Source organism: Penicillium expansum (genome assembly GCF_000769745.1).
Source record: "Penicillium expansum strain MD-8 chromosome Unknown contig268, whole genome shotgun sequence".
Taxonomy (NCBI): Eukaryota; Fungi; Ascomycota; class Eurotiomycetes; order Eurotiales; family Aspergillaceae; genus Penicillium; species Penicillium expansum.
The window spans coordinates 182121-201355 of NW_015971324.1; the positions used below are offsets into that span (position 1 = coordinate 182121).

At 50.2% G+C, this 19235-nt stretch overlaps 9 protein-coding genes across 9 annotated transcripts; 4 read left to right on the forward strand and 5 right to left on the reverse strand.

Moving 5' to 3' along the window:
- Positions 1 to 1289: 1289 nt before the first annotated feature.
- PEX2_077710 (Qc-SNARE protein) lies at positions 1290 to 2492 on the reverse strand (the record flags this gene model as incomplete). Its single annotated transcript, XM_016745041.1, has 1 exon — positions 1290 to 2492. One exon carries the CDS (start codon positions 2490 to 2492, stop codon positions 1290 to 1292), a length of 1203 nt encoding a protein of 400 aa, XP_016597959.1.
- A 259-nt stretch (positions 2493 to 2751) lies between these two features.
- Positions 2752 to 4256, reverse strand: PEX2_077720 (SIP1 domain-containing protein; the record flags this gene model as incomplete). Its single annotated transcript, XM_016745042.1, has 2 exons — positions 2752 to 3919; positions 4033 to 4256. The coding sequence occupies 2 exons, from the start codon at positions 4254 to 4256 to the stop codon at positions 2752 to 2754; spliced, it is 1392 nt and encodes a 463-aa protein (XP_016597960.1).
- A 644-nt stretch (positions 4257 to 4900) lies between these two features.
- Positions 4901 to 6154, forward strand: PEX2_077730 (F-box domain protein; the record flags this gene model as incomplete). The annotated part of the gene is made up of 2 exons (XM_016745043.1): positions 4901 to 5319; positions 5380 to 6154. The coding sequence occupies 2 exons, from the start codon at positions 4901 to 4903 to the stop codon at positions 6152 to 6154; spliced, it is 1194 nt and encodes a 397-aa protein (XP_016597961.1).
- A 439-nt stretch (positions 6155 to 6593) lies between these two features.
- On the forward strand, positions 6594 to 7915 carry PEX2_077740 (putative HAD superfamily hydrolase; the record flags this gene model as incomplete). Its single annotated transcript, XM_016745044.1, has 3 exons — positions 6594 to 6727; positions 6779 to 7081; positions 7138 to 7915. The coding sequence occupies 3 exons, from the start codon at positions 6594 to 6596 to the stop codon at positions 7913 to 7915; spliced, it is 1215 nt and encodes a 404-aa protein (XP_016597962.1).
- Positions 7916 to 8332: 417 nt separating this feature from the next.
- Positions 8333 to 10071, forward strand: dps1 (putative aspartyl-tRNA synthetase Dps1; the record flags this gene model as incomplete). Its single annotated transcript, XM_016745045.1, has 2 exons — positions 8333 to 9325; positions 9394 to 10071. 2 exons carry the CDS (start codon positions 8333 to 8335, stop codon positions 10069 to 10071), a joined length of 1671 nt encoding a protein of 556 aa, XP_016597963.1.
- Positions 10072 to 10489: 418 nt separating this feature from the next.
- Positions 10490 to 13491, reverse strand: PEX2_077760 (coatomer subunit gamma; the record flags this gene model as incomplete). Its single annotated transcript, XM_016745046.1, has 5 exons — positions 10490 to 10722; positions 10784 to 11602; positions 11652 to 12966; positions 13031 to 13341; positions 13416 to 13491. The coding sequence occupies 5 exons, from the start codon at positions 13489 to 13491 to the stop codon at positions 10490 to 10492; spliced, it is 2754 nt and encodes a 917-aa protein (XP_016597964.1).
- Positions 13492 to 13909: 418 nt separating this feature from the next.
- PEX2_077770 (uncharacterized protein) lies at positions 13910 to 14822 on the forward strand (the record flags this gene model as incomplete). Its single annotated transcript, XM_016745047.1, has 4 exons — positions 13910 to 13947; positions 14024 to 14206; positions 14276 to 14631; positions 14689 to 14822. 4 exons carry the CDS (start codon positions 13910 to 13912, stop codon positions 14820 to 14822), a joined length of 711 nt encoding a protein of 236 aa, XP_016597965.1.
- Positions 14823 to 15338: 516 nt separating this feature from the next.
- On the reverse strand, positions 15339 to 16353 carry rsmA (putative bZIP transcription factor (Fcr3); the record flags this gene model as incomplete). Its single annotated transcript, XM_016745048.1, has 3 exons — positions 15339 to 15861; positions 15943 to 16196; positions 16246 to 16353. 3 exons carry the CDS (start codon positions 16351 to 16353, stop codon positions 15339 to 15341), a joined length of 885 nt encoding a protein of 294 aa, XP_016597966.1.
- Positions 16354 to 17688: 1335 nt separating this feature from the next.
- On the reverse strand, positions 17689 to 19231 carry PEX2_077790 (casein kinase 1 family protein; the record flags this gene model as incomplete). Its single annotated transcript, XM_016745049.1, has 4 exons — positions 17689 to 17795; positions 17933 to 18940; positions 18994 to 19066; positions 19220 to 19231. The coding sequence occupies 4 exons, from the start codon at positions 19229 to 19231 to the stop codon at positions 17689 to 17691; spliced, it is 1200 nt and encodes a 399-aa protein (XP_016597967.1).
- Positions 19232 to 19235: the final 4 nt, after the last annotated feature.

Consider the following 19235-nt stretch of genomic DNA (forward strand, 5'->3'; position numbering starts at 1 on the left):
TTGCCATTACAACCTTAGAAGGTCGCTTGTCGCGGCAGTGAAAAACAGTCACGAGACTATCGTGCGCCTGATACTGGAACAAAACAAGGATTCTAATATATTCATACAAAACCAGAGTTGTGAGCTGTGTGAAGATCGGAGACCTGAGGTGGCCTCAGAAACTACACATCCACTATATTTGACGGCAGTGAGTGGCAACGTGACCATTGTCAAGCTCTTGCTTGCCTATAATATCCATTTCAAAGATTGCCACCTATACTGCAGAATAGTATGTCCCTATATTGTATTTACAGCTGTAAAAAACGGACACCTAGCCGCTGTGCAATGTCTCATCGAGGCCGGCTACGCCTGCAACGACAATCGAAGCAGACACTCGCACGAGACACCACTATATGCTGCAGAGAAGAGTCATTCTTGGGAGGAGAAAAAATGGCGAACCTGGTCTTGGATCGGGGGTTGTTGACGATTGACCCTGAGAGCATCGAAGCGCAAGAAGGACTATCACACGCTGTCCATATGGGGATGACTGGGGTGGTGAAGCGGCCCCTTGAGCGAGGAGTCGATCCCAAAGTACCCTTGCTCGAAAATCACCCATCCTTGCTGGCAGCTGCAACCTATGGCTTTTCCACCGACGAGGTAATCGAAGCTGTAGCCATCATCCTTGATCTGTTGATAGCCCATGGTGCTGTTATCGAGGAGTGGGGTTATCTTGCCACAACTCCCTTGTACCAGGTCATGGTGCATATCGATTGGGGGAGAGAATTGGATTGCGATCAAGCAAAGGTACGACTCTTGCTGGAGAGAGATGCAGATCCCTCCGCTAAGCATGGTGATTACTGGAGTGCCTTCGTGTCAGAGACATGCGATGCCTACGCGAATTCCGGCTCACTATACAGGAGTAGACAGTCAACTCACAGTCCCGATACCAGGGCATCGGCATCAGCATTAACACCAATTGGCTATTATCCCTGGAAACTAGAAACGCAGTACAGAGCTGCGACATGCCAAGAGCGACATTACGACGACCCATTTCTAGCCTGTATGAGACTGGGCGATAAAGCAGTGCTCAAGCTTATGCTCGAGGCAATTGAGAATGGGAGTCTGCACTTTCTACCCATTCTAGAAGATTATTACTGGTCAAAAAGATATCCATGCAAGTAGGAGAAGATTCATTCACAATATCAATATGTTATCTGCAAATAAAGTGGCTTGAATAATGCTGAAAGGATCCGCTCAAAGGTATAGATGGAAGAAGTACTCTACGCAAAATGGAAAACACGCAATCAAAATCAAGAGATCTTATCAATCCTCTTCCTACCAATATCCATCTTGGATTTCAATCTAGATATATCGTTAGTAAAGTGGGCCAAAACAAGTGCAAGAAGTGAGAAAAGGGCGTGGACGAACATATCAGCCTCCTCATCCGCCAACCTCAGCAGATCATTCTGCACCTCGAGCTCCTCATTAATCTGCGTGCCGAGTTCCCTCTGTCGAATAATGATCTTCCTCAACTCGTCCACATTATCATCCTGGCTCTGCATCATCTGCCTCTGCAACTGTAGCACACCCTCGTTGTCAAGTTCTCGAGTCCGCTCGGTCTCTTTGCCAAGGACCCTGCCCGTCCGTGTCGGCGTCCTACGCCCACTGAACGCATCTCCAGCGACATTCCCAGCATTGATTAAAGCTCCTTTATCTTGGATGGATGCGACAGTATGATCAAGCCGGCTCTTAGTTGCCATAGCATGCAAGAGATCCTCCAGGCCGTCTTTCTCCTTGCGCGCATTAATGAGCAGGTCCTTTCGTCGGCGGATCTCGCCTCCACCGAGACTGGACGACTGTGATTGGGAGCCCTTATCTCCGCGTCCTAGGTTCTTCAGTCCATCGTCCAGAGTGGTGATCATTGTCCCCGCACGGACAAGACTGCCCTTCGCCTGTGCAGAGCTCTCATGTTGCTTCTGTGGAGTTGTCTCCTGGTCTCTGCGAGATAGTTGTAGTCGTGCATCATGGAGGTGGTTTTTCATGTCGCGGTAGTAGTCGAGCCATAGCGTCGGGTCTGTGATGGGTGCGTTCGTAGCGGCTGGGTCTGTGATTGCGGCGTGGAGTCGGCTGGAGGTGGTTGTTGATCCAGTGCCCGTCGATGCGACTGCGGTGGGGAGGTTGAGGAATGCACGCCACGCGGGCGAGGTGCGCCAGCGCCCATCTTCGGCCTCGTTAATCGCGCGAAGGTACTCCTCTAGGCCGCGGCGGCGGTCTTCGCGCAATCGATCATTCGAGACGGTTTTTGAGAACCATGTTTTTGAAGGTAGGGGAGCTGGTGGAGGGGCATTCGTTTGGGAGATGAGGGCACTGTGGAAGGTTGCGAAGTCCGAGTAGCGTTTGGGAACCGTGAAGGAGCGGAGCGGGAGGCGGAGGGTGATGTGGTAGACAGTGTATGGCGGGGAGGTATGTGAGAGGGTGGCATTCGGTATCGATATCTCAACGGTTGGCGCCATTTTGATTAGAATTGGAAGGAAAATGACATTATTCGCAAAAGTTGAGGAAAACAAAGAGATGACGAGCTGCCCAGGAGAGGTCCCTGGGGGCGCATGACGCAAACCTTGGAAAGCTTAGACCAGCCTGGTAGGCACCCGATATGCCCTATGATCTATGACTAGCCACTACATACGTATAGAACACAAGACATTGGCACGTTGTAACACGGAATTAATATTAAGTAACAATGGGTATCTCATACATGCAAATCAAATCCATTTAATCCCAGACCTCTCGTTCCTGCAACAGATCCCGCTGGCCAAAGAACTCACCAACAACCGTGATGATCATGTCGAGCAGGGCATGGGTCTGTATCGACCAATCGTCTTCTTCTTCTTCCTCGTCGCAGCTAGCAGGCATCTCGGCAGAGTCTGAATTGTTCTGCAGCCGAGCTTGCAATCGCGCCTTGGCTGCCTCCAAGTCGGATTCTTCAAGTGATGCATCAGGCATGCTAGAGTCTTGTGCTTCTGCAGGCTCCGCCAATTCTTCTTGGTTGCTTTTCTCCTCACTCTGAACTATAGGCTCCAGTCGAGCTTCTTCCTTGGTCTCTTCTTCGCCTTGGGCTGTAGGTTCGGGCTGAGTTTCCTGCTTGGTCGCTTCCTTATCCTGGACTGTAGATCCCTGCTGAACTTCTTCCTTGGTATCTTTCTTATCCTCGATGAGATTACCCTGCTGTGTTTCCTCCTTTGGTGGATCGACCACAGAGGAATCGACCTCCTCCTCATACTCGTCCATCTCTAGCTCTTGCACCTTGCGCAAAATTGTCGCGGCTCGTTTGCCCAGATTTCGAACAACTCCCACCTCTCGGGTAGAAAGCTGCCCAACCTCACGGCACTTCCCTAACAAGCCCCAAGCCCAGGCTCCAATGCGCCGTACGCGCTGGGTGTCGTCGCCCCGCACAACATCAGACATCATCCGTGCTAGTATTTCCAGCACTTCTAATACGCTGTCCATGTCCATGCTTGCCAGTTGAACCATGCGTGGTTCGACTGTGACCAAAAGCCGGCGCCATATTTTATGCGCAGATCCGGCCTTTCGGGGGAGACTGATAGGGTGGTCATTGTCAAGGGTGTTGATAGCACCAGCGGGTGGACTGCATCGCAGGGTCGATCGCAAGAGGAGGAATCGATGTCGGAGAAGATTGTTGTAGGATTTTTGCGTATCGGGATAGAGTTCATCGAGCTTTGAGGGGGAATGTACGGCCTTGTTTTCGTCCACATCCTCCGCAGGAGCAATATAGGCTTCGTCCTCGTAAAAGCCTGCTGGCAGAGGAAGGTTATTTGGTTCAAGTGGCTTCAGATCGCGTTTCGTGTCCGATGCTAGATTTGAAGAGTCTGTAGTTTGAGTAGGCGCAGAAAAAAGGACCGGTAGTGAGTTTGCTTCGGATCTATCGAGCAAAAATTAGTTCAAACTTGAATCAAGATATGCGCAGAACTTGGAAAGTCTCGGCATCGTCTAGGGGGTTAAACAGAATCTTTTTAGATTCAAAGTCAGACATACCGAACCATGCGTAGATATTCCAATCCATCCTCCGGGTCATCATATGGCAATTCATCGCCTCCATCATCCAACCCCGGGAATGCGCTCTTCTGGCCATAGAGGGGATTATGGCGGGGACGCTCATAAGACGTCGTCGAAGATTCGTCATCGTCATAATCGTCGTAAGATATCCGAGGACGTTTCAAGGAGGGGGGTGACATGATGGCTTTTCTCTTGTTGGGCATAGTGAGGTGAAGGTGGTAGGTAGCCCTGTAGAATTGAAGGAGCTTGGGCCAATCTGCAGACCGGCTTAGAGTCCTTGCAACAAATATGGACTTGACCACCTATTTCCTTAATGTGATAAGAGACTCAAAACATTAAAAGGGGTTATTTGCTAATTTGAGACTGATATTTCCGATTTTTTTTGGCTATTATAATCGTAAATCTAACTCGAAATTGGACATGTATACAAGCAAACCAAAGGCGGTGTACAATAAATTGTTTATCGAAGGCGGGGACCTGCATCTGCCGGAAAAAAAGATAAGGATCGTCATCGTACATGCTCAATTATTGACTCTCAATTCACCCCTCATGTCTTTTTTTATCATTTGCTCTCCATATCCTCTCCTTGGACCTGTTTCTACTAGTCTCAATTGACAATCTGTCCTACTCTACTTCTCAATTAAGTGAAGGAAAATTGACCTAAAAATCCCGCTTTACTTGAGATGACCTGTGTCTTTGCCTCTCTCGGAAGCGGTTCAGTCTCTCTGTTGCCTCTTCGTCGCCATCTTCATCCCTGATTGTTACGCAAAATTACACACAATATTTCGGACACGCTGTTGCCTTTCTTTACGATGTCTATTTGAAAACTTCTTGTTTGACTTGGAAAATGTCAAAGCTGGTCGATTCCTCCGAAGTCATGACTTCTGGCCGATATGTTCATCTCCCTACAGAGGTCTTAGTACTGATCGCCGAGTATATTCATGAAAATTGGTACAATTCCGATCCTCACATCTCCCAATGCACACTTCAAAGGTTCTGCTCCGTCTCTCGCCAGTGGTACTCTGCTGGCATTGAATCTCTCTACTCGCGGCCTCAACTTGATGAAGGGAACAGCTTCTTACTTTTTACCAAAACTGTGTGTCCACCGATTCGCTCCCGAGAACGAAAAGTGCACCTGGGCTCGCTCGTTAAGGTCCTGAACCTCGGAGCATTGGTGCATCACAGCTCCAATAGCCTGACGGCACGGCTCCTAGGTCAAGTGAAAAAGAGCCTAAAGACTTTTGTTGCTCCGAGGGTCTCGTTTTCGTGAGTAAATACTGCGTATCACGGCATAACATACAGTCTTAAGCTAACCTCTCTCTGTAGAATCAACAGCCTTGCGCCCTTAGCAAAGTGCAAAGAGCTTTCCTATCTTTGTCTTAGCTTGGTGGCTGAGCCAATCCCGCTTTCTGCTATCAAGAAAGCCATTAGCAGTCTTGACAAACTGAGATTCCTCCAGCTTTCATCTTCAATGTTCATCACGGATGACGGTTTCAGTGAAAATTGGCCACCCAATCTGGGATACCTCCAGGTTGGCGGGCAATTTGATCTCGAGAAAATGTCTTTTTTCAGGTGGCCCCCCAACTTGATAGGGTTGACATTTTGTGGTTGCGAAGATCTGGACACTTCCGTTCTGGAAGAGATTCTTATCAACGAGCAGCTCTGCACCTCGCTTACTGAATTGACTATTCACCGTTTGAACCGCGAGATGTTTAAAGAGGGACCATCTGAGATCTTATCAGCACTTGTTGCTTTGAAATCTCTTCGGATACCCGTCGATTTGCTTTACGACTTACTCATTCTTCCTGCGTTTGATCCAATGGGGTCTCCAATGTCGATCCGTCAGCTCGAGCTCACAGCACCATATGATGAAAATTTCGCTACGGAGATTGATCCCGATGAGATTTGCAAGGCCTTGAAAATGAATCTTTCTCGAGTGTGCTATCTTGGTATCAGCCCTGGCTGTCTTGGGGTAATACCGGAAACAACGCATGCCAAAATTGACAAGTGGGTGTGGAAGAATATTGATAAGTGTCCTGAGGAGGAACTTGATTCTCTACTTGACTTGGGTCTTGTTGTCATGGATAAGGAGCCGATTTAAGTGTTCATGCATTCTTATGCATTCTTTTATACACCCGTGGACGTCCATCTGTTTACATTAGCCTTTTATGAATCATGTGACTGCCCCTACAGCGATTTTCTGAGCGTTACACAATATCACAACCTGCAAAACAGACTTGATGAAGCGATAGCAGTAGTAGTTAAACTGGAGAAGATACTTATTTCAAGAGTATAATGATGCACCAATAGCGACAACCTCGGCTGAGCCGTGATTAACTTGGGTTTATTCCGTATTTGATTCAAAATCCCCACCCCTATGTATTTTTAAAGCTTCAAATGAAAGGGAAGTGTAAGGTTGAGAGTTGCAGATGTGGAGAGTGGGGAAATGGAATTTCCACGGGAAAGACCTGGCACGGGAACCTAGCAATGACGTACATTTCCTTTTTGTACACATTCCCTACTTCCTGGGCACTACCACAATGAGGTCGCAAACCCTATGGCGGTCATTTGGCCTATTGCAGCGCCAAACTCTCTCTTCTCATAAAACCATAACCCGCCGAGCTATCCAAACAGCTAGTTCTCGACCGGTCCCCAACTTCGCATTTGCATTCGAGTGAGTCTTAACCGAACGCAATCCACTCGATCTTCTTCTCACATACTACAGCATCGATGGCGTCCTCCTCCGGGCCTCGAAACCTATACCCGGTGCCGCCGACTCGCTGGCTCTCCTGAAGGAGCAAGGCATCCCCTTTCTTCTACTCACCAACGGCGGCGGCAAACACGAGACAGAGCGTGTCGCAGAAATTAGCGAGAAACTAGGGATTCCACTGGATGCTACGGACATTGTGCAGAGTCACTCGCCCTTTGCTGAGCTAGTCAAGGGATCGGACGAGTCGAGCGCTTTGGAACACAAGTGTGTGTTAGTGGCCGGAGGCGATGGGGATAACTGTCGGCGCGTGGCAGAACAGTATGTCAAGGACCCCTTTCTGTTGCTGAATAGTATAGGCTAAGCAATGGTCATAGGTACGGTTTTAAGAATGTTGTCACCCCTGCGGACATTTTCATGGCCAACCCTGCTGTCTGGCCGTTTTCGAATCACTTCAGCGACTATTATAAAACATTTGCTCGACCGCTTCCGACTCCCATTGACTTCAATGATCCATTGAAGAGTCTAAAGATCGACGCTGTCTTTGTGTTCAATGACCCTCGTGATTGGGCATTGGACACTCAAGTTATTATGGACCTCCTCCTCTCGTCGCAAGGTCGTATAGGCACATTGTCTGAAAAGAACGGCCGAATTGATCTTCCCAACCATGGATACCAGCAGGACGGCCAACCCCATCTGTACTTCTCTAACCCAGATCTGTGGTGGGCCGCCGCCTACCCCTTGCCCCGTCTTGGTCAGGGCGGATTCCGCGAAGCGCTGGAGGGTGTTTGGGCTGCGACTACAGGTGGCCCCAGCAAAGGTATTGAGTTGAAGAAGACCGTGATCGGCAAACCTTATCAACCCACCTACGAGTTTGCAGAGCGTCAATTGCTTCGGAACCGACTCAGAACATTTGGAAGCTCTGCAGAGCGCACACCCCTGGAAAGAGTATACATGGTTGGTGATAATCCGGAGTCGGATATTCGAGGAGCCAACTCCTATCGTAGTGAAATTGGCAGTAGCTGGCACTCGATCCTTGTCCGCACTGGAGTATACAGTGGCGGGGAGCCCGCTTGGATTCCTCGGACAATTGCTGACAATGTGCACAAAGGTGTTCAATGGGCACTGAAGAGCTCGAACTGGCCTGCTGCGTGATTATCAAGAGACGCTAGACACTATATTGATTGAAGATCAGCATGAATATGGCGTCAATTGTATATTTATGTGTTTATTCTAGATAGCTACCAGCATCAACCCACACAAGCACGTAGAATGCATTTCATTCAAGTTATAAAGTAATGACAAATACTCGAATGACTGATTTAGATGCATGTATGTGTATACATTCAAGCTGGTAGAGTTTAGATCTGCGCTCAGTCCCCACACCGCCTACCCCTCTTAGGGCTTGATTATTCGGCGGGGTGAGTCAACGGAACACTTTTCTCTGCAGCTTTACTTACAATCAGCCTGTTGCATTAAGTCCTGCAAATTCCCCAGGATACAAAATTATTGAGGTAGGATCCCCCGCCTCCAACCCAACACTTTGCCCCCTCTAATTGTCCACGCAGCACAATGGCCGACTCCGAATTGCCCCACCGTCCCAAGCCCGAGGCCCAGGATGCCTCCGCTCCCGCCGCGGAAGGCGAGACCAAGAGCGCAAGCAAGAACGCTCTGAAGAAGGCCGCAAAGGATAAGGCCAAGGCAGAGAAGGCTGCTGCGCGTGCGGCCCAGGAAAAGGCCCAGGCCGCCGCCCAGGAGGCCAACGACACGGCCAAGGATCTATACGGTGCCCTCCCAGAAACCGAGGACGTCCTCCCCGCTACACGATTCAGCGAACTCTCCGAGGAACACTACGAGAAGGAAGTGACAGTTGTGGCGCGTGTGGACAATGCGCGTGTGCAGAGTGCTAAGCTTGCATTCTTGATGCTGCGCCAGCAGGGACAAAAGGTGCAGGCCGTCATTGCGGCCGCGGAGCCCATCTCGCGACAGATGATCAAGTACACCGGCGGTTTGAACGTCAACTCGATTGTGCAGGTCACCGGTATCGTGAAGAAGCCCGAGATCCCCATCTCTTCCGCATCCATTAGCCACCTCGAGATCCACATTCGCAAGGTCTACATGATCTCCGAGGCTGCGCAGATGCTTCCCATGCAAGTCAAGGATGCTGAGCGCCCTCCCCCCGAGAACACCGAGGAAGGTGCCCAGGTTGACGCCGAGGGTGCTCCCATCGTCACCCTCAAGACCCGCCTCGACAACCGGGTCCTCGATCTGCAGACCGAGACCAGCCAGGCCATCACCTGGATTTCCAGCGGTGTTTCCCAGCTCTTCGCTGAGTACATGATTAAGAGTGGCTCTCGCTGGATCTTCACACCCAAGCTGGTCGGTGCCGCCACAGAAGGTGGTAGCGGTGTCTTCGAGGTGAAGTACTTCAAGCGCAACGCCTACTTGGCCCAGAGTCCCCAGCTCTACAAGCAGATGTGTATCGCCGGTGATATGGAGAACGTCTTCGAGATCGCCCCTGTTTTCCGTGCGGAGGACAGCAACACCCACCGCCACTTGACCGAGGTATGATCTACTGATATATATGCTCAACCAGAAAAAAAGAAAACATATTATTCTAACATGACTTATAGTTCTCCGGTCTCGATTTCGAGAAGACCTTCCGCGGCCACTACCACGAGGTTCTCGACTTCGCCGAAGACCTCCTCGTCTTCATCCTCACCCAGCTCAAGGAGCGCTACGCATCTCAGATCGCCATCATCCAGAAGTCCTACCCCAAGGCCGGCGACTTCAAGCTCCCCAAGGACGGCAAGGCCCTGCGCATGAACTACATGGACGGAGTCGCCCTTCTGAAGGAAGCCGGCGTCGACGTCTCCGAGCAAGAGCGCTTCGAGAACGACTTCTCCACCGCGATGGAGAAGCAGCTTGGCCAGATCATCCGCGAGAAGTACGACACCGACTTCTACGTCCTCGACAAGTTCCCCATGGCCGTCCGTCCCTTCTACACCAAGGCCGATCCCAACGACAAGCGCTTCTCCAACTCGTACGATTTCTTCATGCGTGGCGAGGAGATCATGTCCGGCGCCCAGCGTATCAACGATATCAAGGAGTTGGAGGAGTCTATGCGTGCTAAGGGTCTTGAGCCTAACCAGGAGGGCTTCGAGGATTACCTCAATGCCTTCCGCCAGGGTTGCCCCCCTCACGCTGGTGGTGGTCTCGGTCTCAACCGTATTGTTATGTTCTTCCTTGGCTTGCCTAACGTCCGTTTGGCTTCGCTGTTCCCTCGTGACCCTCAGCGTCTGCGTCCTTGATTTTGCGCTGTGTAGGACTATCTCATAACATTACAAGCATATAAAAACAAAATATTTTACTTTTCTTCAAACCATATATACATTACTTTTTTCCCCCACATACTGGGACTAATATAAAGCACACAACCTTGTGAGTCGGCAGCTTCTTGTCTATCTACTTATACAACGGCCAGGCAGCGTTAAGAATCAAGCTTAGAAGTTAGCTCCATACACCAATAATTGCTACACCCTGAAGAAATACGAGAAACACCAAGAGTAGGCATGAATATGATGTGATATTTGGATGAAAAGTTGCATTGACAAGTTTTGAGGGGTGGACGACGCAATCCAACGAACCAAGACACATGAAAAAAGACACACGCTCTTGTCCCCCCAACCAGGATTAAGCACGTAACAAATAGAAAAGCAGAGGGAGAGATTAAGACACAGAAGCAATGACAGCGGCGGCAACGCCTTCCTCTTCTGCCCGGACGGTGATCTTGGTAGTAACACCGGCCTTGCTGGAGTAGGCCATCTTGATGAGAGAAGCGACACGGCCGCCGGAGACGGTCTTGCCGAACAGCTTGAGTGTGTGTGTGCTGCTGTTGAGGGCGACGTCGGTGCCCTCGAGGGGCTGCAGAGATAGCGCCGAGATTAGTTGTTCCGTGGCATCTGTTGGGAGAGTCAGTATGAGTATGTATAGAAAAGAAAGATGAAGAAGACTTGTACGTACCGTTGATACCCTTCATGTTGCTGAGCTGCAGGGTTTCGCTTTCCTCCTCGCCGTTGGCACCAGTCTGTTCCCAGACGTGGTCGAAGCTGCCGGCGAATGTCGGGATGACATAGTCGCTGCCTGTCAGCTCGAGGTCCTCTACCTGGTACTCGTCGTCGTAGCCACTGTCCTCGGGCTCGCCGCTTGTTGGGTCGATTTCTTTGCTGGTAAACTTGAGGATGTTTGTGAAGGAGGTGATGGGGACGCTGTTCTCGCCGGTGAGCTTCTTGAAAGCAACGTATACAACACCAGGCTGGTCTGTGGGCAGCTTGGGGGCAGGGATGATAAAGTCGTCCTCCAATACGTCCTCCTCCTCTGGCGTGGCAGCCACGGTGACATTCTCGAGAACGGTATCCGGAAGTGTGTTCTTAATATCATATTGCACAACGATGTGTTCCTTGAAAATGTGCTTGACGGCTGTAACAACATATTCGGTTTCGCTCTCGGAAAGCTCGACAGGCGCAGAGGACTTGAGCAAGATACCGTAGGCCTTGATATCGGGGTACTGCAGAAGTTGCTCTGCATATTTCTGGGTAGCAGAGGCGCTGGCCGCTTCGGCCATACCGCCGGCTGCCTTGCCCTTCGGAGGACCGGCTGAAGGGGCCTTGAGAGTGGGAGTGGCCGAAGTAAGCTTCTTGGTCCTCTCTTCAGCCAGGGCCTGCTCGTGTGAGACAACCGGAATGGTGGCAACATCGAAGGCAGTAGCGAAGGTCTCCTTGTCACCAGATGTCACGTACATGACGAGCTGGTGTTCAAAAGTGGAAAGGGAATACATTGAGTCTAGAGCCATTAGTAAATTTACTATTGCCAGTCATGGGCAAGGTCTTACCGTTCTTAATGAAAGCGCTCGCGGACTCATCCTCTTCGCCCATCAGACGCAGGTTAAGCGCGGCACGGTCTCGCACCTCGTCATCGGTATCATCAAGACAACGAGTGAGGAGAACATGAACACTAGACTTGACTTCGGGGTCCTTTTGGCCAACACCAAACTTGGCCAATGCGGTGACCGCAGCGGCGCGTACGATGGCGTTTTCCAATACGACGCGGTTGTAGATGTAGCGGATATACTTAGTGGGAGAAGTAGTCTTAGGGCCCTCGGAACCAAGGAGGTGCAGGATTCTGACCGAGAGCTTGGTGAACTCGCAGTCCTCAATGAACTCGCAAAGGTGGGCAAGCGCATCTTCCTTGCTTTCCGGAACAAACTTGATCAAATCGAACATGCTCTCAACAACAGTGCGCTTGAACTCGAATCCACCCTCGTCCCGCAGGATACCACTCAGGAAAACGAGCATACCGGCCTGCTTGCTGGGGAACTTCAGACACAAAGTGCGAATAGCTTCGACAATAGTGACCTTGAACTCGTCGGTGATATCGGCCATAAAGCCCGAGATTTGCTTCATCAGGCGGTCGACGCTGGCTTCGTTACCGGTCTTGAGCAGTGTCGTAATGGCGAACGTGGCAATGGAGCGGTTCGAGTTGGATATGAGGGACTCAATATCGGGATTGCAGACATTGACGACGTGTGGCTTGAAAGAGGCGAAGTTGTGTAGGATACGGATGGCAGCGAACTTTGTGATCGACCGGGGAGAGGACAGGAAGAGCTGGAGAACGTGAACTGCCTGCGTGGCCTCGGCATCGGTGACATCGCGCATATCGCAAATAGCCTTGGCTGCCTCGAAGTTGACCATCTCATGCTTGTGACGGAGCCAGCCATCCAACATCTGCATCATGGGTTTCCGGAGACCTTGGTCCTCCTCGGCCAGCTTGGCCGCGAGACGTACCAACAAAACCAGAGCAGCCGGGCTCTTCACCACACCTGCAACACCGTACTGCTGTACCATCTTGACCAACGACATACGATCGTGCGAGCGCATCTGGTACAAAAGACCGATGGCATGGTACTGTGTCATGAAATTAGAGTTGGAGATGGCGTGGCTCTGTGAGCTCGAGGAGAAACCAAGGAATCCGGTTGATGATTTCGATGACGAGGCCGCTTCCTGTGTTTCGCTCTGCCATCTCCGGACGACGTCGCGCGCAATAGGAAGGAGGTGGTAGGAGGAGACCAACGCCGCGGAGGACACCGAGGGGGTTTTGTCAACAATGGCGGTCTTGATAAGTCGCTCGATACCCTGTACTGTGGAACCCTTTTGCAATTGTCAGCAAATCCCCTCAACCATTCAAGTCCTCGCGACCGATCCGACGACCTACATCGATAATGCGGCAGAGCGCTCTGATGGCATTGGCCCGGTACAGAACATCGCTTCCCACCGCAGTGTCCTTCATAATGATACTGGTCGACATGATCACATCTTCGGCGGTGCCAGCCAACTCCTTCAAGATCAGATACACCATCTGCCGCAATGACGGGTCTTTGTTCTGGAAGAGCTTAGAGATTCCGAAGAAGAGGGTGGTCGCTTCATTCGTAGGGAACTGCTCCCCGGTGAACATGAGGACAGCAATCTTGGTGAGTAACGTTCGGCATGTTCGGGGCGAGATAGGAGAGGAATTGAATAGGCGTGCTAGGAGAATTATCTCGTCAGAATTGAATATGTGCAGCGCATGGAGGCGCCAGGGGGTATTGTTGATTGCACACCATCTTGGAAAACGGAGGTCCGATCAAGCTTGATCATGACCTGGTCCTCATCTTCATTTTTCTTCATGTAACTCATCTTGCCCAGCAGCTGGATTGCACCAGCAATGAGTGGTTGCTGTCGTATTAGAAAGGTGGAGTTGGTGCAGTTGGGACACGGGTCGAGTACACAGAAGCAGGGTAGGGCGGTGTAGGCGACTACAGCATTTGCATAACCACGCAGGAATTGAAGGTTTAACGAGGGTAAATCGGAGAAAACAAGGAGAATATAATTGACGTAAATGAGGTGGTAATGAATCTCGAACCCTCAAAGCTCAGAACTGCCAACTATGGACAAGTTGAAGGTGGCCTTCCGTGTGTTTGGCCCGAACCAAACACTGCAAACAGGTGGCATCACGATTGAAGGCAGCGCATTTATCCCTCCAACTCCCCTCATTCTCTCCATATTTCCTTTGAATTGAAATTGATCTATACATCTTTGATCGATTCAATCCACCATGCAGGTTGAAGTTGATCCCAATGAGGATACCGAGTGGTAAGCCTATTACTTGCATACACCCCCGCCGCCGGCAAGGTATAAGCTAATGCAGTGTGCTAACTATATTATATAGGAATGATATCCTCCGCCAACATGGCATTATTCCCGAAAAGCCCAAAGACCCTGAACCTTTGATCCAAGAGGCTCTGATTGCTGCACAACACAGGGCGCACGAGAACCGACTTGAGGACAAAGACCTTGACGAGCTAGACGCACTGGAAGATGACGAAGATGAAGAGTTCCTCGAGATCTACAGGTAAGCCTGTCATCTAATAGTTGATATATCTAAAAGGGTTTCCTTTTTCTCACGATACCAACCAAACAGACAAAAACGACTCGCCGAGCTCTCTACCCTCCAACAAACCAGCCTCTTCAACCAGGTCTTCCCACTTCAGAAAGTTGATTATGCTCGTGAGGTGACAGAGGCATCGAACAGTGCTTTTGTACTAGTCAATCTCACGTCGATGGGTGGGAATGTTGAATCGCGCGTGTTGACAGAGCTCTGGCGCCAGCTTGCTGCCAAGTTTGGCGATATCAAGTTCTGTGAGATCCGTGCCGACATGTGTATTGAAGGGTATCCCGAGAAGAACACGCCCACTATCTTGGCATACAAGGATACCGAGATCAGGAAGCAGCTTATTACACTCCAGCAGTTGAAGGGTCCCCGGACCAAGATTGAAGGTAAGTTCCGTTCAATGCATGAATAGAATAAGTACAGTCAGCTAATCAAACGCATAGACCTTGAGGGTCTGCTCGTGGAGATTGGTGCTTTGAAGGAGGGTGATGTTCGTCTGAAGAAGCGTGATGACGAGGATGACTACAAGAAGGACGATGACCTGAACGTTGAAGATTATGATGATGACTGGGATTGATTTCCTCGCGATTGAAAATTACTGCAAATATTTTATGATCTGGCTTGTGTGTATATTACGAACATATCCAAAAGATGATGACGCCCTTTCCATGTCGGCTGGAGCCAAGAGATGATGCTGTAAGACATTAAGGCGGCCTCGATTTGAATTGAGTTGCCTATATCTACTATATCTATAACTGCACCTGGTGGACTTGGCTATCCACATATGTAGAGAGTTTCTTGACACATGGCTAGTCTGGGGTTCATAATGACCGAGTCCCCAGTGAATATCGATTCTCAGTCAATAGATCCAACTCAAGTCACTCATCACAATGCATTTAAGTAAAGTCAAAATTTCATGTATGAATAGCTCAAACGCTCGTAATCAACCAAATCACATATATACCGAACTAATAATGAATCAGATAATATAATCGCTGTTCATCTTATTGATCCCATCAATCCCAACGCCAACATCAAATCGTAACCGTATCAGCAGTACCGGAAGGGTAAAAAGAATACCAGAGAGAGATCATCAGATCAACTCATCACGATCAGCAGCCGCACTCTCCTCAATAGCCTTGAGAATCTGACTCTCCTTAAAAGCAGGACCTTGTCCATTACACTGCGACATACCCTTCAAACGATCCGTGACATCACCAATATCAAGCTGGCCACGCTCAAACAACTCATGTTTCTGAATAAGGTCCCACGTAGCACCCGCATCTAGCAGCTTCTCGCCGGTGATCGGACACACGGTGAGACGGTGGTGCGGGCTTTGTGGCTCGTCGGCCATGAACGTGGCATGGAAGTCTGTGGGGGAGAACTTCATCGGCCCTGTGACTGTCGGCTCGGGGGTTTCGTTTGTGCTGGCATTTCCGCGGTTGGCGTGCTGTGATGTGGCGCGCAGGATTTCATTCTCGGTTGTGAACCGGGCTAGCTCGCGCTTCAGGCGCTCGTTGTCGGCTTGTAAGGTGTCGGATGCTTGTTCGAGGTTGTTTACTTTGTCTTCGAGGTCGCGGACATGCTGTTCCTTGCGCTCTCGAAATGCTCGTTGACTGTGCACCCAGTGGGACTTGTTAGTGTTTGCTTATGGGGAGGGATGTCTCTGGCCACGTTGGTTTTAATATATCACATACGCTGCTCGGTTCTGTGCCTTGCGCTTGCTTTGCGCGGGCGCTGACTCTTTTTCTTCGCTACTACTCCTCCCTAAAATTTGGTCGGCGAATTGGGTTTCATCCCCGTCGAATGATGTGAGGCGTGTATGCTGACTGTTGGCAGCATCACTGGAAGCAGAGTGCTTGACCGATTCTGGCGGTGAATGCGGTGGCGGAACAAAGGAGGGGTCGACGGGGAACGAGGGGTCAAAGCCAGGGAAGTTCTGGTAATCATTCTAATCTATTAGCGACAAGTTCTTGGAGGGGGGGGGGCAATGAACATACCAAAGGGGCGAATGTATCTGGTTGGGCATGGGGTTGGTCGGGGGTAGGCAGCCCGTACAGCGAGAATCCCGAGGGCTGTGATCGGGGATCATAGAAAGAGTAATCCATTACGGAATCTTAGACAGTTCCCAAGGTCTGCAGGGCTCGTCGGAAAGTTAGGAGGTGAAGGTGGGAAAACTTTTTGAGGGAAAATCAATTATCTGATGAAGTTTCATGTACCAGGGGGGCGTTCCGTTGCACAATGTACAGAATTCAATGTTGTCATGACATTTGGATACCATTCCAAATTCAAAATATACTCTGAAGGTTTACATATCCTCTCAAATCTCCATCAATTCCAGAAGTGCTCGGTGCGTGGGCTAAAGTTTCGATGACCTCACCGTTTTTCTACTATTTTGGGACCGGGAATTACGGATATTCGAAGGGCCACAGTTGAATAGCAGGAACCCAGTTGAGATGAGAGTAAGCAAATTGGAAGTGCAGTGTAGAGAGAGCTAAAAGAAATAACTTGACACAAATCGACGCATACCACCCCGGAAGCGACCCTAACCAATGTCCGTCGCCAACCACACCAGCTTCCTGCAAAGCGGGATTGCATTAGAGTCCTTCTGTAACAGTAATTTCTGCAATGTAGCTTGAGCAGAAATACAGAAAGCCTGTAAAGTAATATCCCCGAAAGCCGTCCCCGTCTCAGACTTCCTTTGGCCATATTGAATGCCACACCTCGTCCCCGTTGAGCGTCGATAGTTCACAAATTAATCATCGTCAAGCAAACGCAAAAAAAAAATCAAAAAATCAGGGGAAGGTTAAGGGCAGAGAATAAGCATCATGAGTAAAGAAAAGGGGCAAGCAATGATAGGCAGCGCATCCGAGGATACATTCAAGGATCTCTAGTACCAGCGATTAAACAATCCGACGAAAAAAAATTGCGGGCTGACACCGTCATTTGCATCTCCCTTAGTCTTGCCCTCTGGTCATTCTGACCAAAGACGCCAGGTTGTAAAGAGGGAACCAAAGGGCGAAGACGTAAGAATAAGCCACAATATCAGAAGCGTTTCGAGACGTGTAATCGGTTGTCCCGCAGAACGGGTACAAGAATCCGAAAGACAGAAAATAGTCGACAAAGTTTTCGCAGGCTCAGCATAAGATTGACCACCCAATCGGCAAAGGTTCCATGGGGCTGAAGGCGAGCATGCGATAAACAGAGGCGAATCGAAACGGCTGAGATCGAAATCTGATCGAAAACGGGATAGGAGGGCTGTCGGGGAGTGCAGAATGAATAGAGATCCAAGAAGAAAAAAACAAAGAAATATCCGAGAAGGCTGAATGTGACATGGTCCGCTCTGAGGCGACATGAACGGGTCCCCGGTTTCTTAGTAGAAAATAATGTGAACAGACAGGAGGCACATGCAAAGCATTAGCCTCACCATCTTATACACACGATTAGTACCACTGGGCCTCCGCTCCTTCGTCCCGCTTCGAACGGCCACCGGAAGGTCCATAACCCAAAGCAGCACCTTTCGAGGCAGAACGTAGCCTATCGCCGAAGACTATGCGATTAGTCAGATTCAGAACATAAGGGTCCTCCACGCCAGCGTCACGAAATGCAAATCACTCAACGTAGGAGATAAGAAAGAAGGGGTCCCTACTCGGAACCAGGTTTCATGTACTCACATCCTATCACTACCTCCCGCGGCACGGTTGGTGTCCGGAGTGTCGAGGGTGCCGCGTTCGACGACCTTACGACGCTGGCTGGAGATGGCACCGGGCTTGGCGGCGCCACTGGCTCCCATCTGGCCAGCAGCAGGCAGAGCCTGGCGGCGCTGCTGGTCCTCAGCATCCTTATCCTTCTTGGAAGCGTCCACGATCATAGCGGCGTTCTTCTGGTACTTGTAAACGGTCCAGTCGAAGACGTAGTCGTACTGGAAGGATTCGCGGACGAAGAGATCGCGGAAAATCTTGCGCAGATAGGAGTAATCGGGCTTGTCGTCGAAGCGCAGTGAACGAGTGTAGTTCAGGTAGATGGCGAATTCGTTGGGGAAACCACGGCACAGCACCTCGGTGGGGGTGGTCATCTTCTTCTCCATAATGCGGTCGTACTTCTGCTTCTTGGTAGCAGCCTTCAGGCCCTGCCAGGGGAGGGAGCCACGGCAGAAGTAGAGCATGACATAACCCAGAGATTCCATGTCATCACGTCTAGACTGCTCGACACCAAGATGGGTGTTGATACTGGCGTAACGGGCAGTTCCAGTGAGGTTCTTGTTCTCGCGGTAAGGGATGTGGAAGTGGGTCTTGGGGTCACGGTATTTCTTCGCAAGACCGAAATCAATCACGTTGACCTGGTTGCCACGCTTGCCAATGCCCATTAGGAAGTTATCGGGCTTAATATCACGGTGGATGAAAGACTTGGCGTGGATGTATTCGATGCGGGAAATGAGTTGATCGGCGAGGAGTAGAACGGTCTTCAGCGAGAACTTGCGGTTGCAGAAATTGAAAAGGTCCTCCAGACTGGGTCCGAGCAGATCGATGACCATAGCATTGTAGTCGCATTCAGTACCGAACCAACGGACGAAGGGAATACCGACACCACCAGCGAGTGACTTGTAGACACGGGCTTCATACTCTAACTGGGGGTGCTTGGCTTTGACACTCTCGAGCTTGATGGCAATCTCCTCACCGGAGATGATGTTCGTTCCTAGACGTCATGAGTTGCTGTGCAAGCTAAAGCCGGATTTGTTGGATCCATACCGAGATAGATGTCACCGAAACTGCCACTGCCGATCTTACGGCCAATGCGGTACTTGTTACCGACTCGCAAATCCTGGGGGCAATGTCAGTAAAAACGCATGGTTCAGGCGTCTTATTGGCAATCAGAAAGTCATGGTATAATCCGAGTGTGATACCCAAGCCACTCGAGGTATGACTCCTAGTCAAGAAGAGAGAAAGAAAGAAATCGGGGGTGGCTAACACTGACCATGGTCGTCATCTTG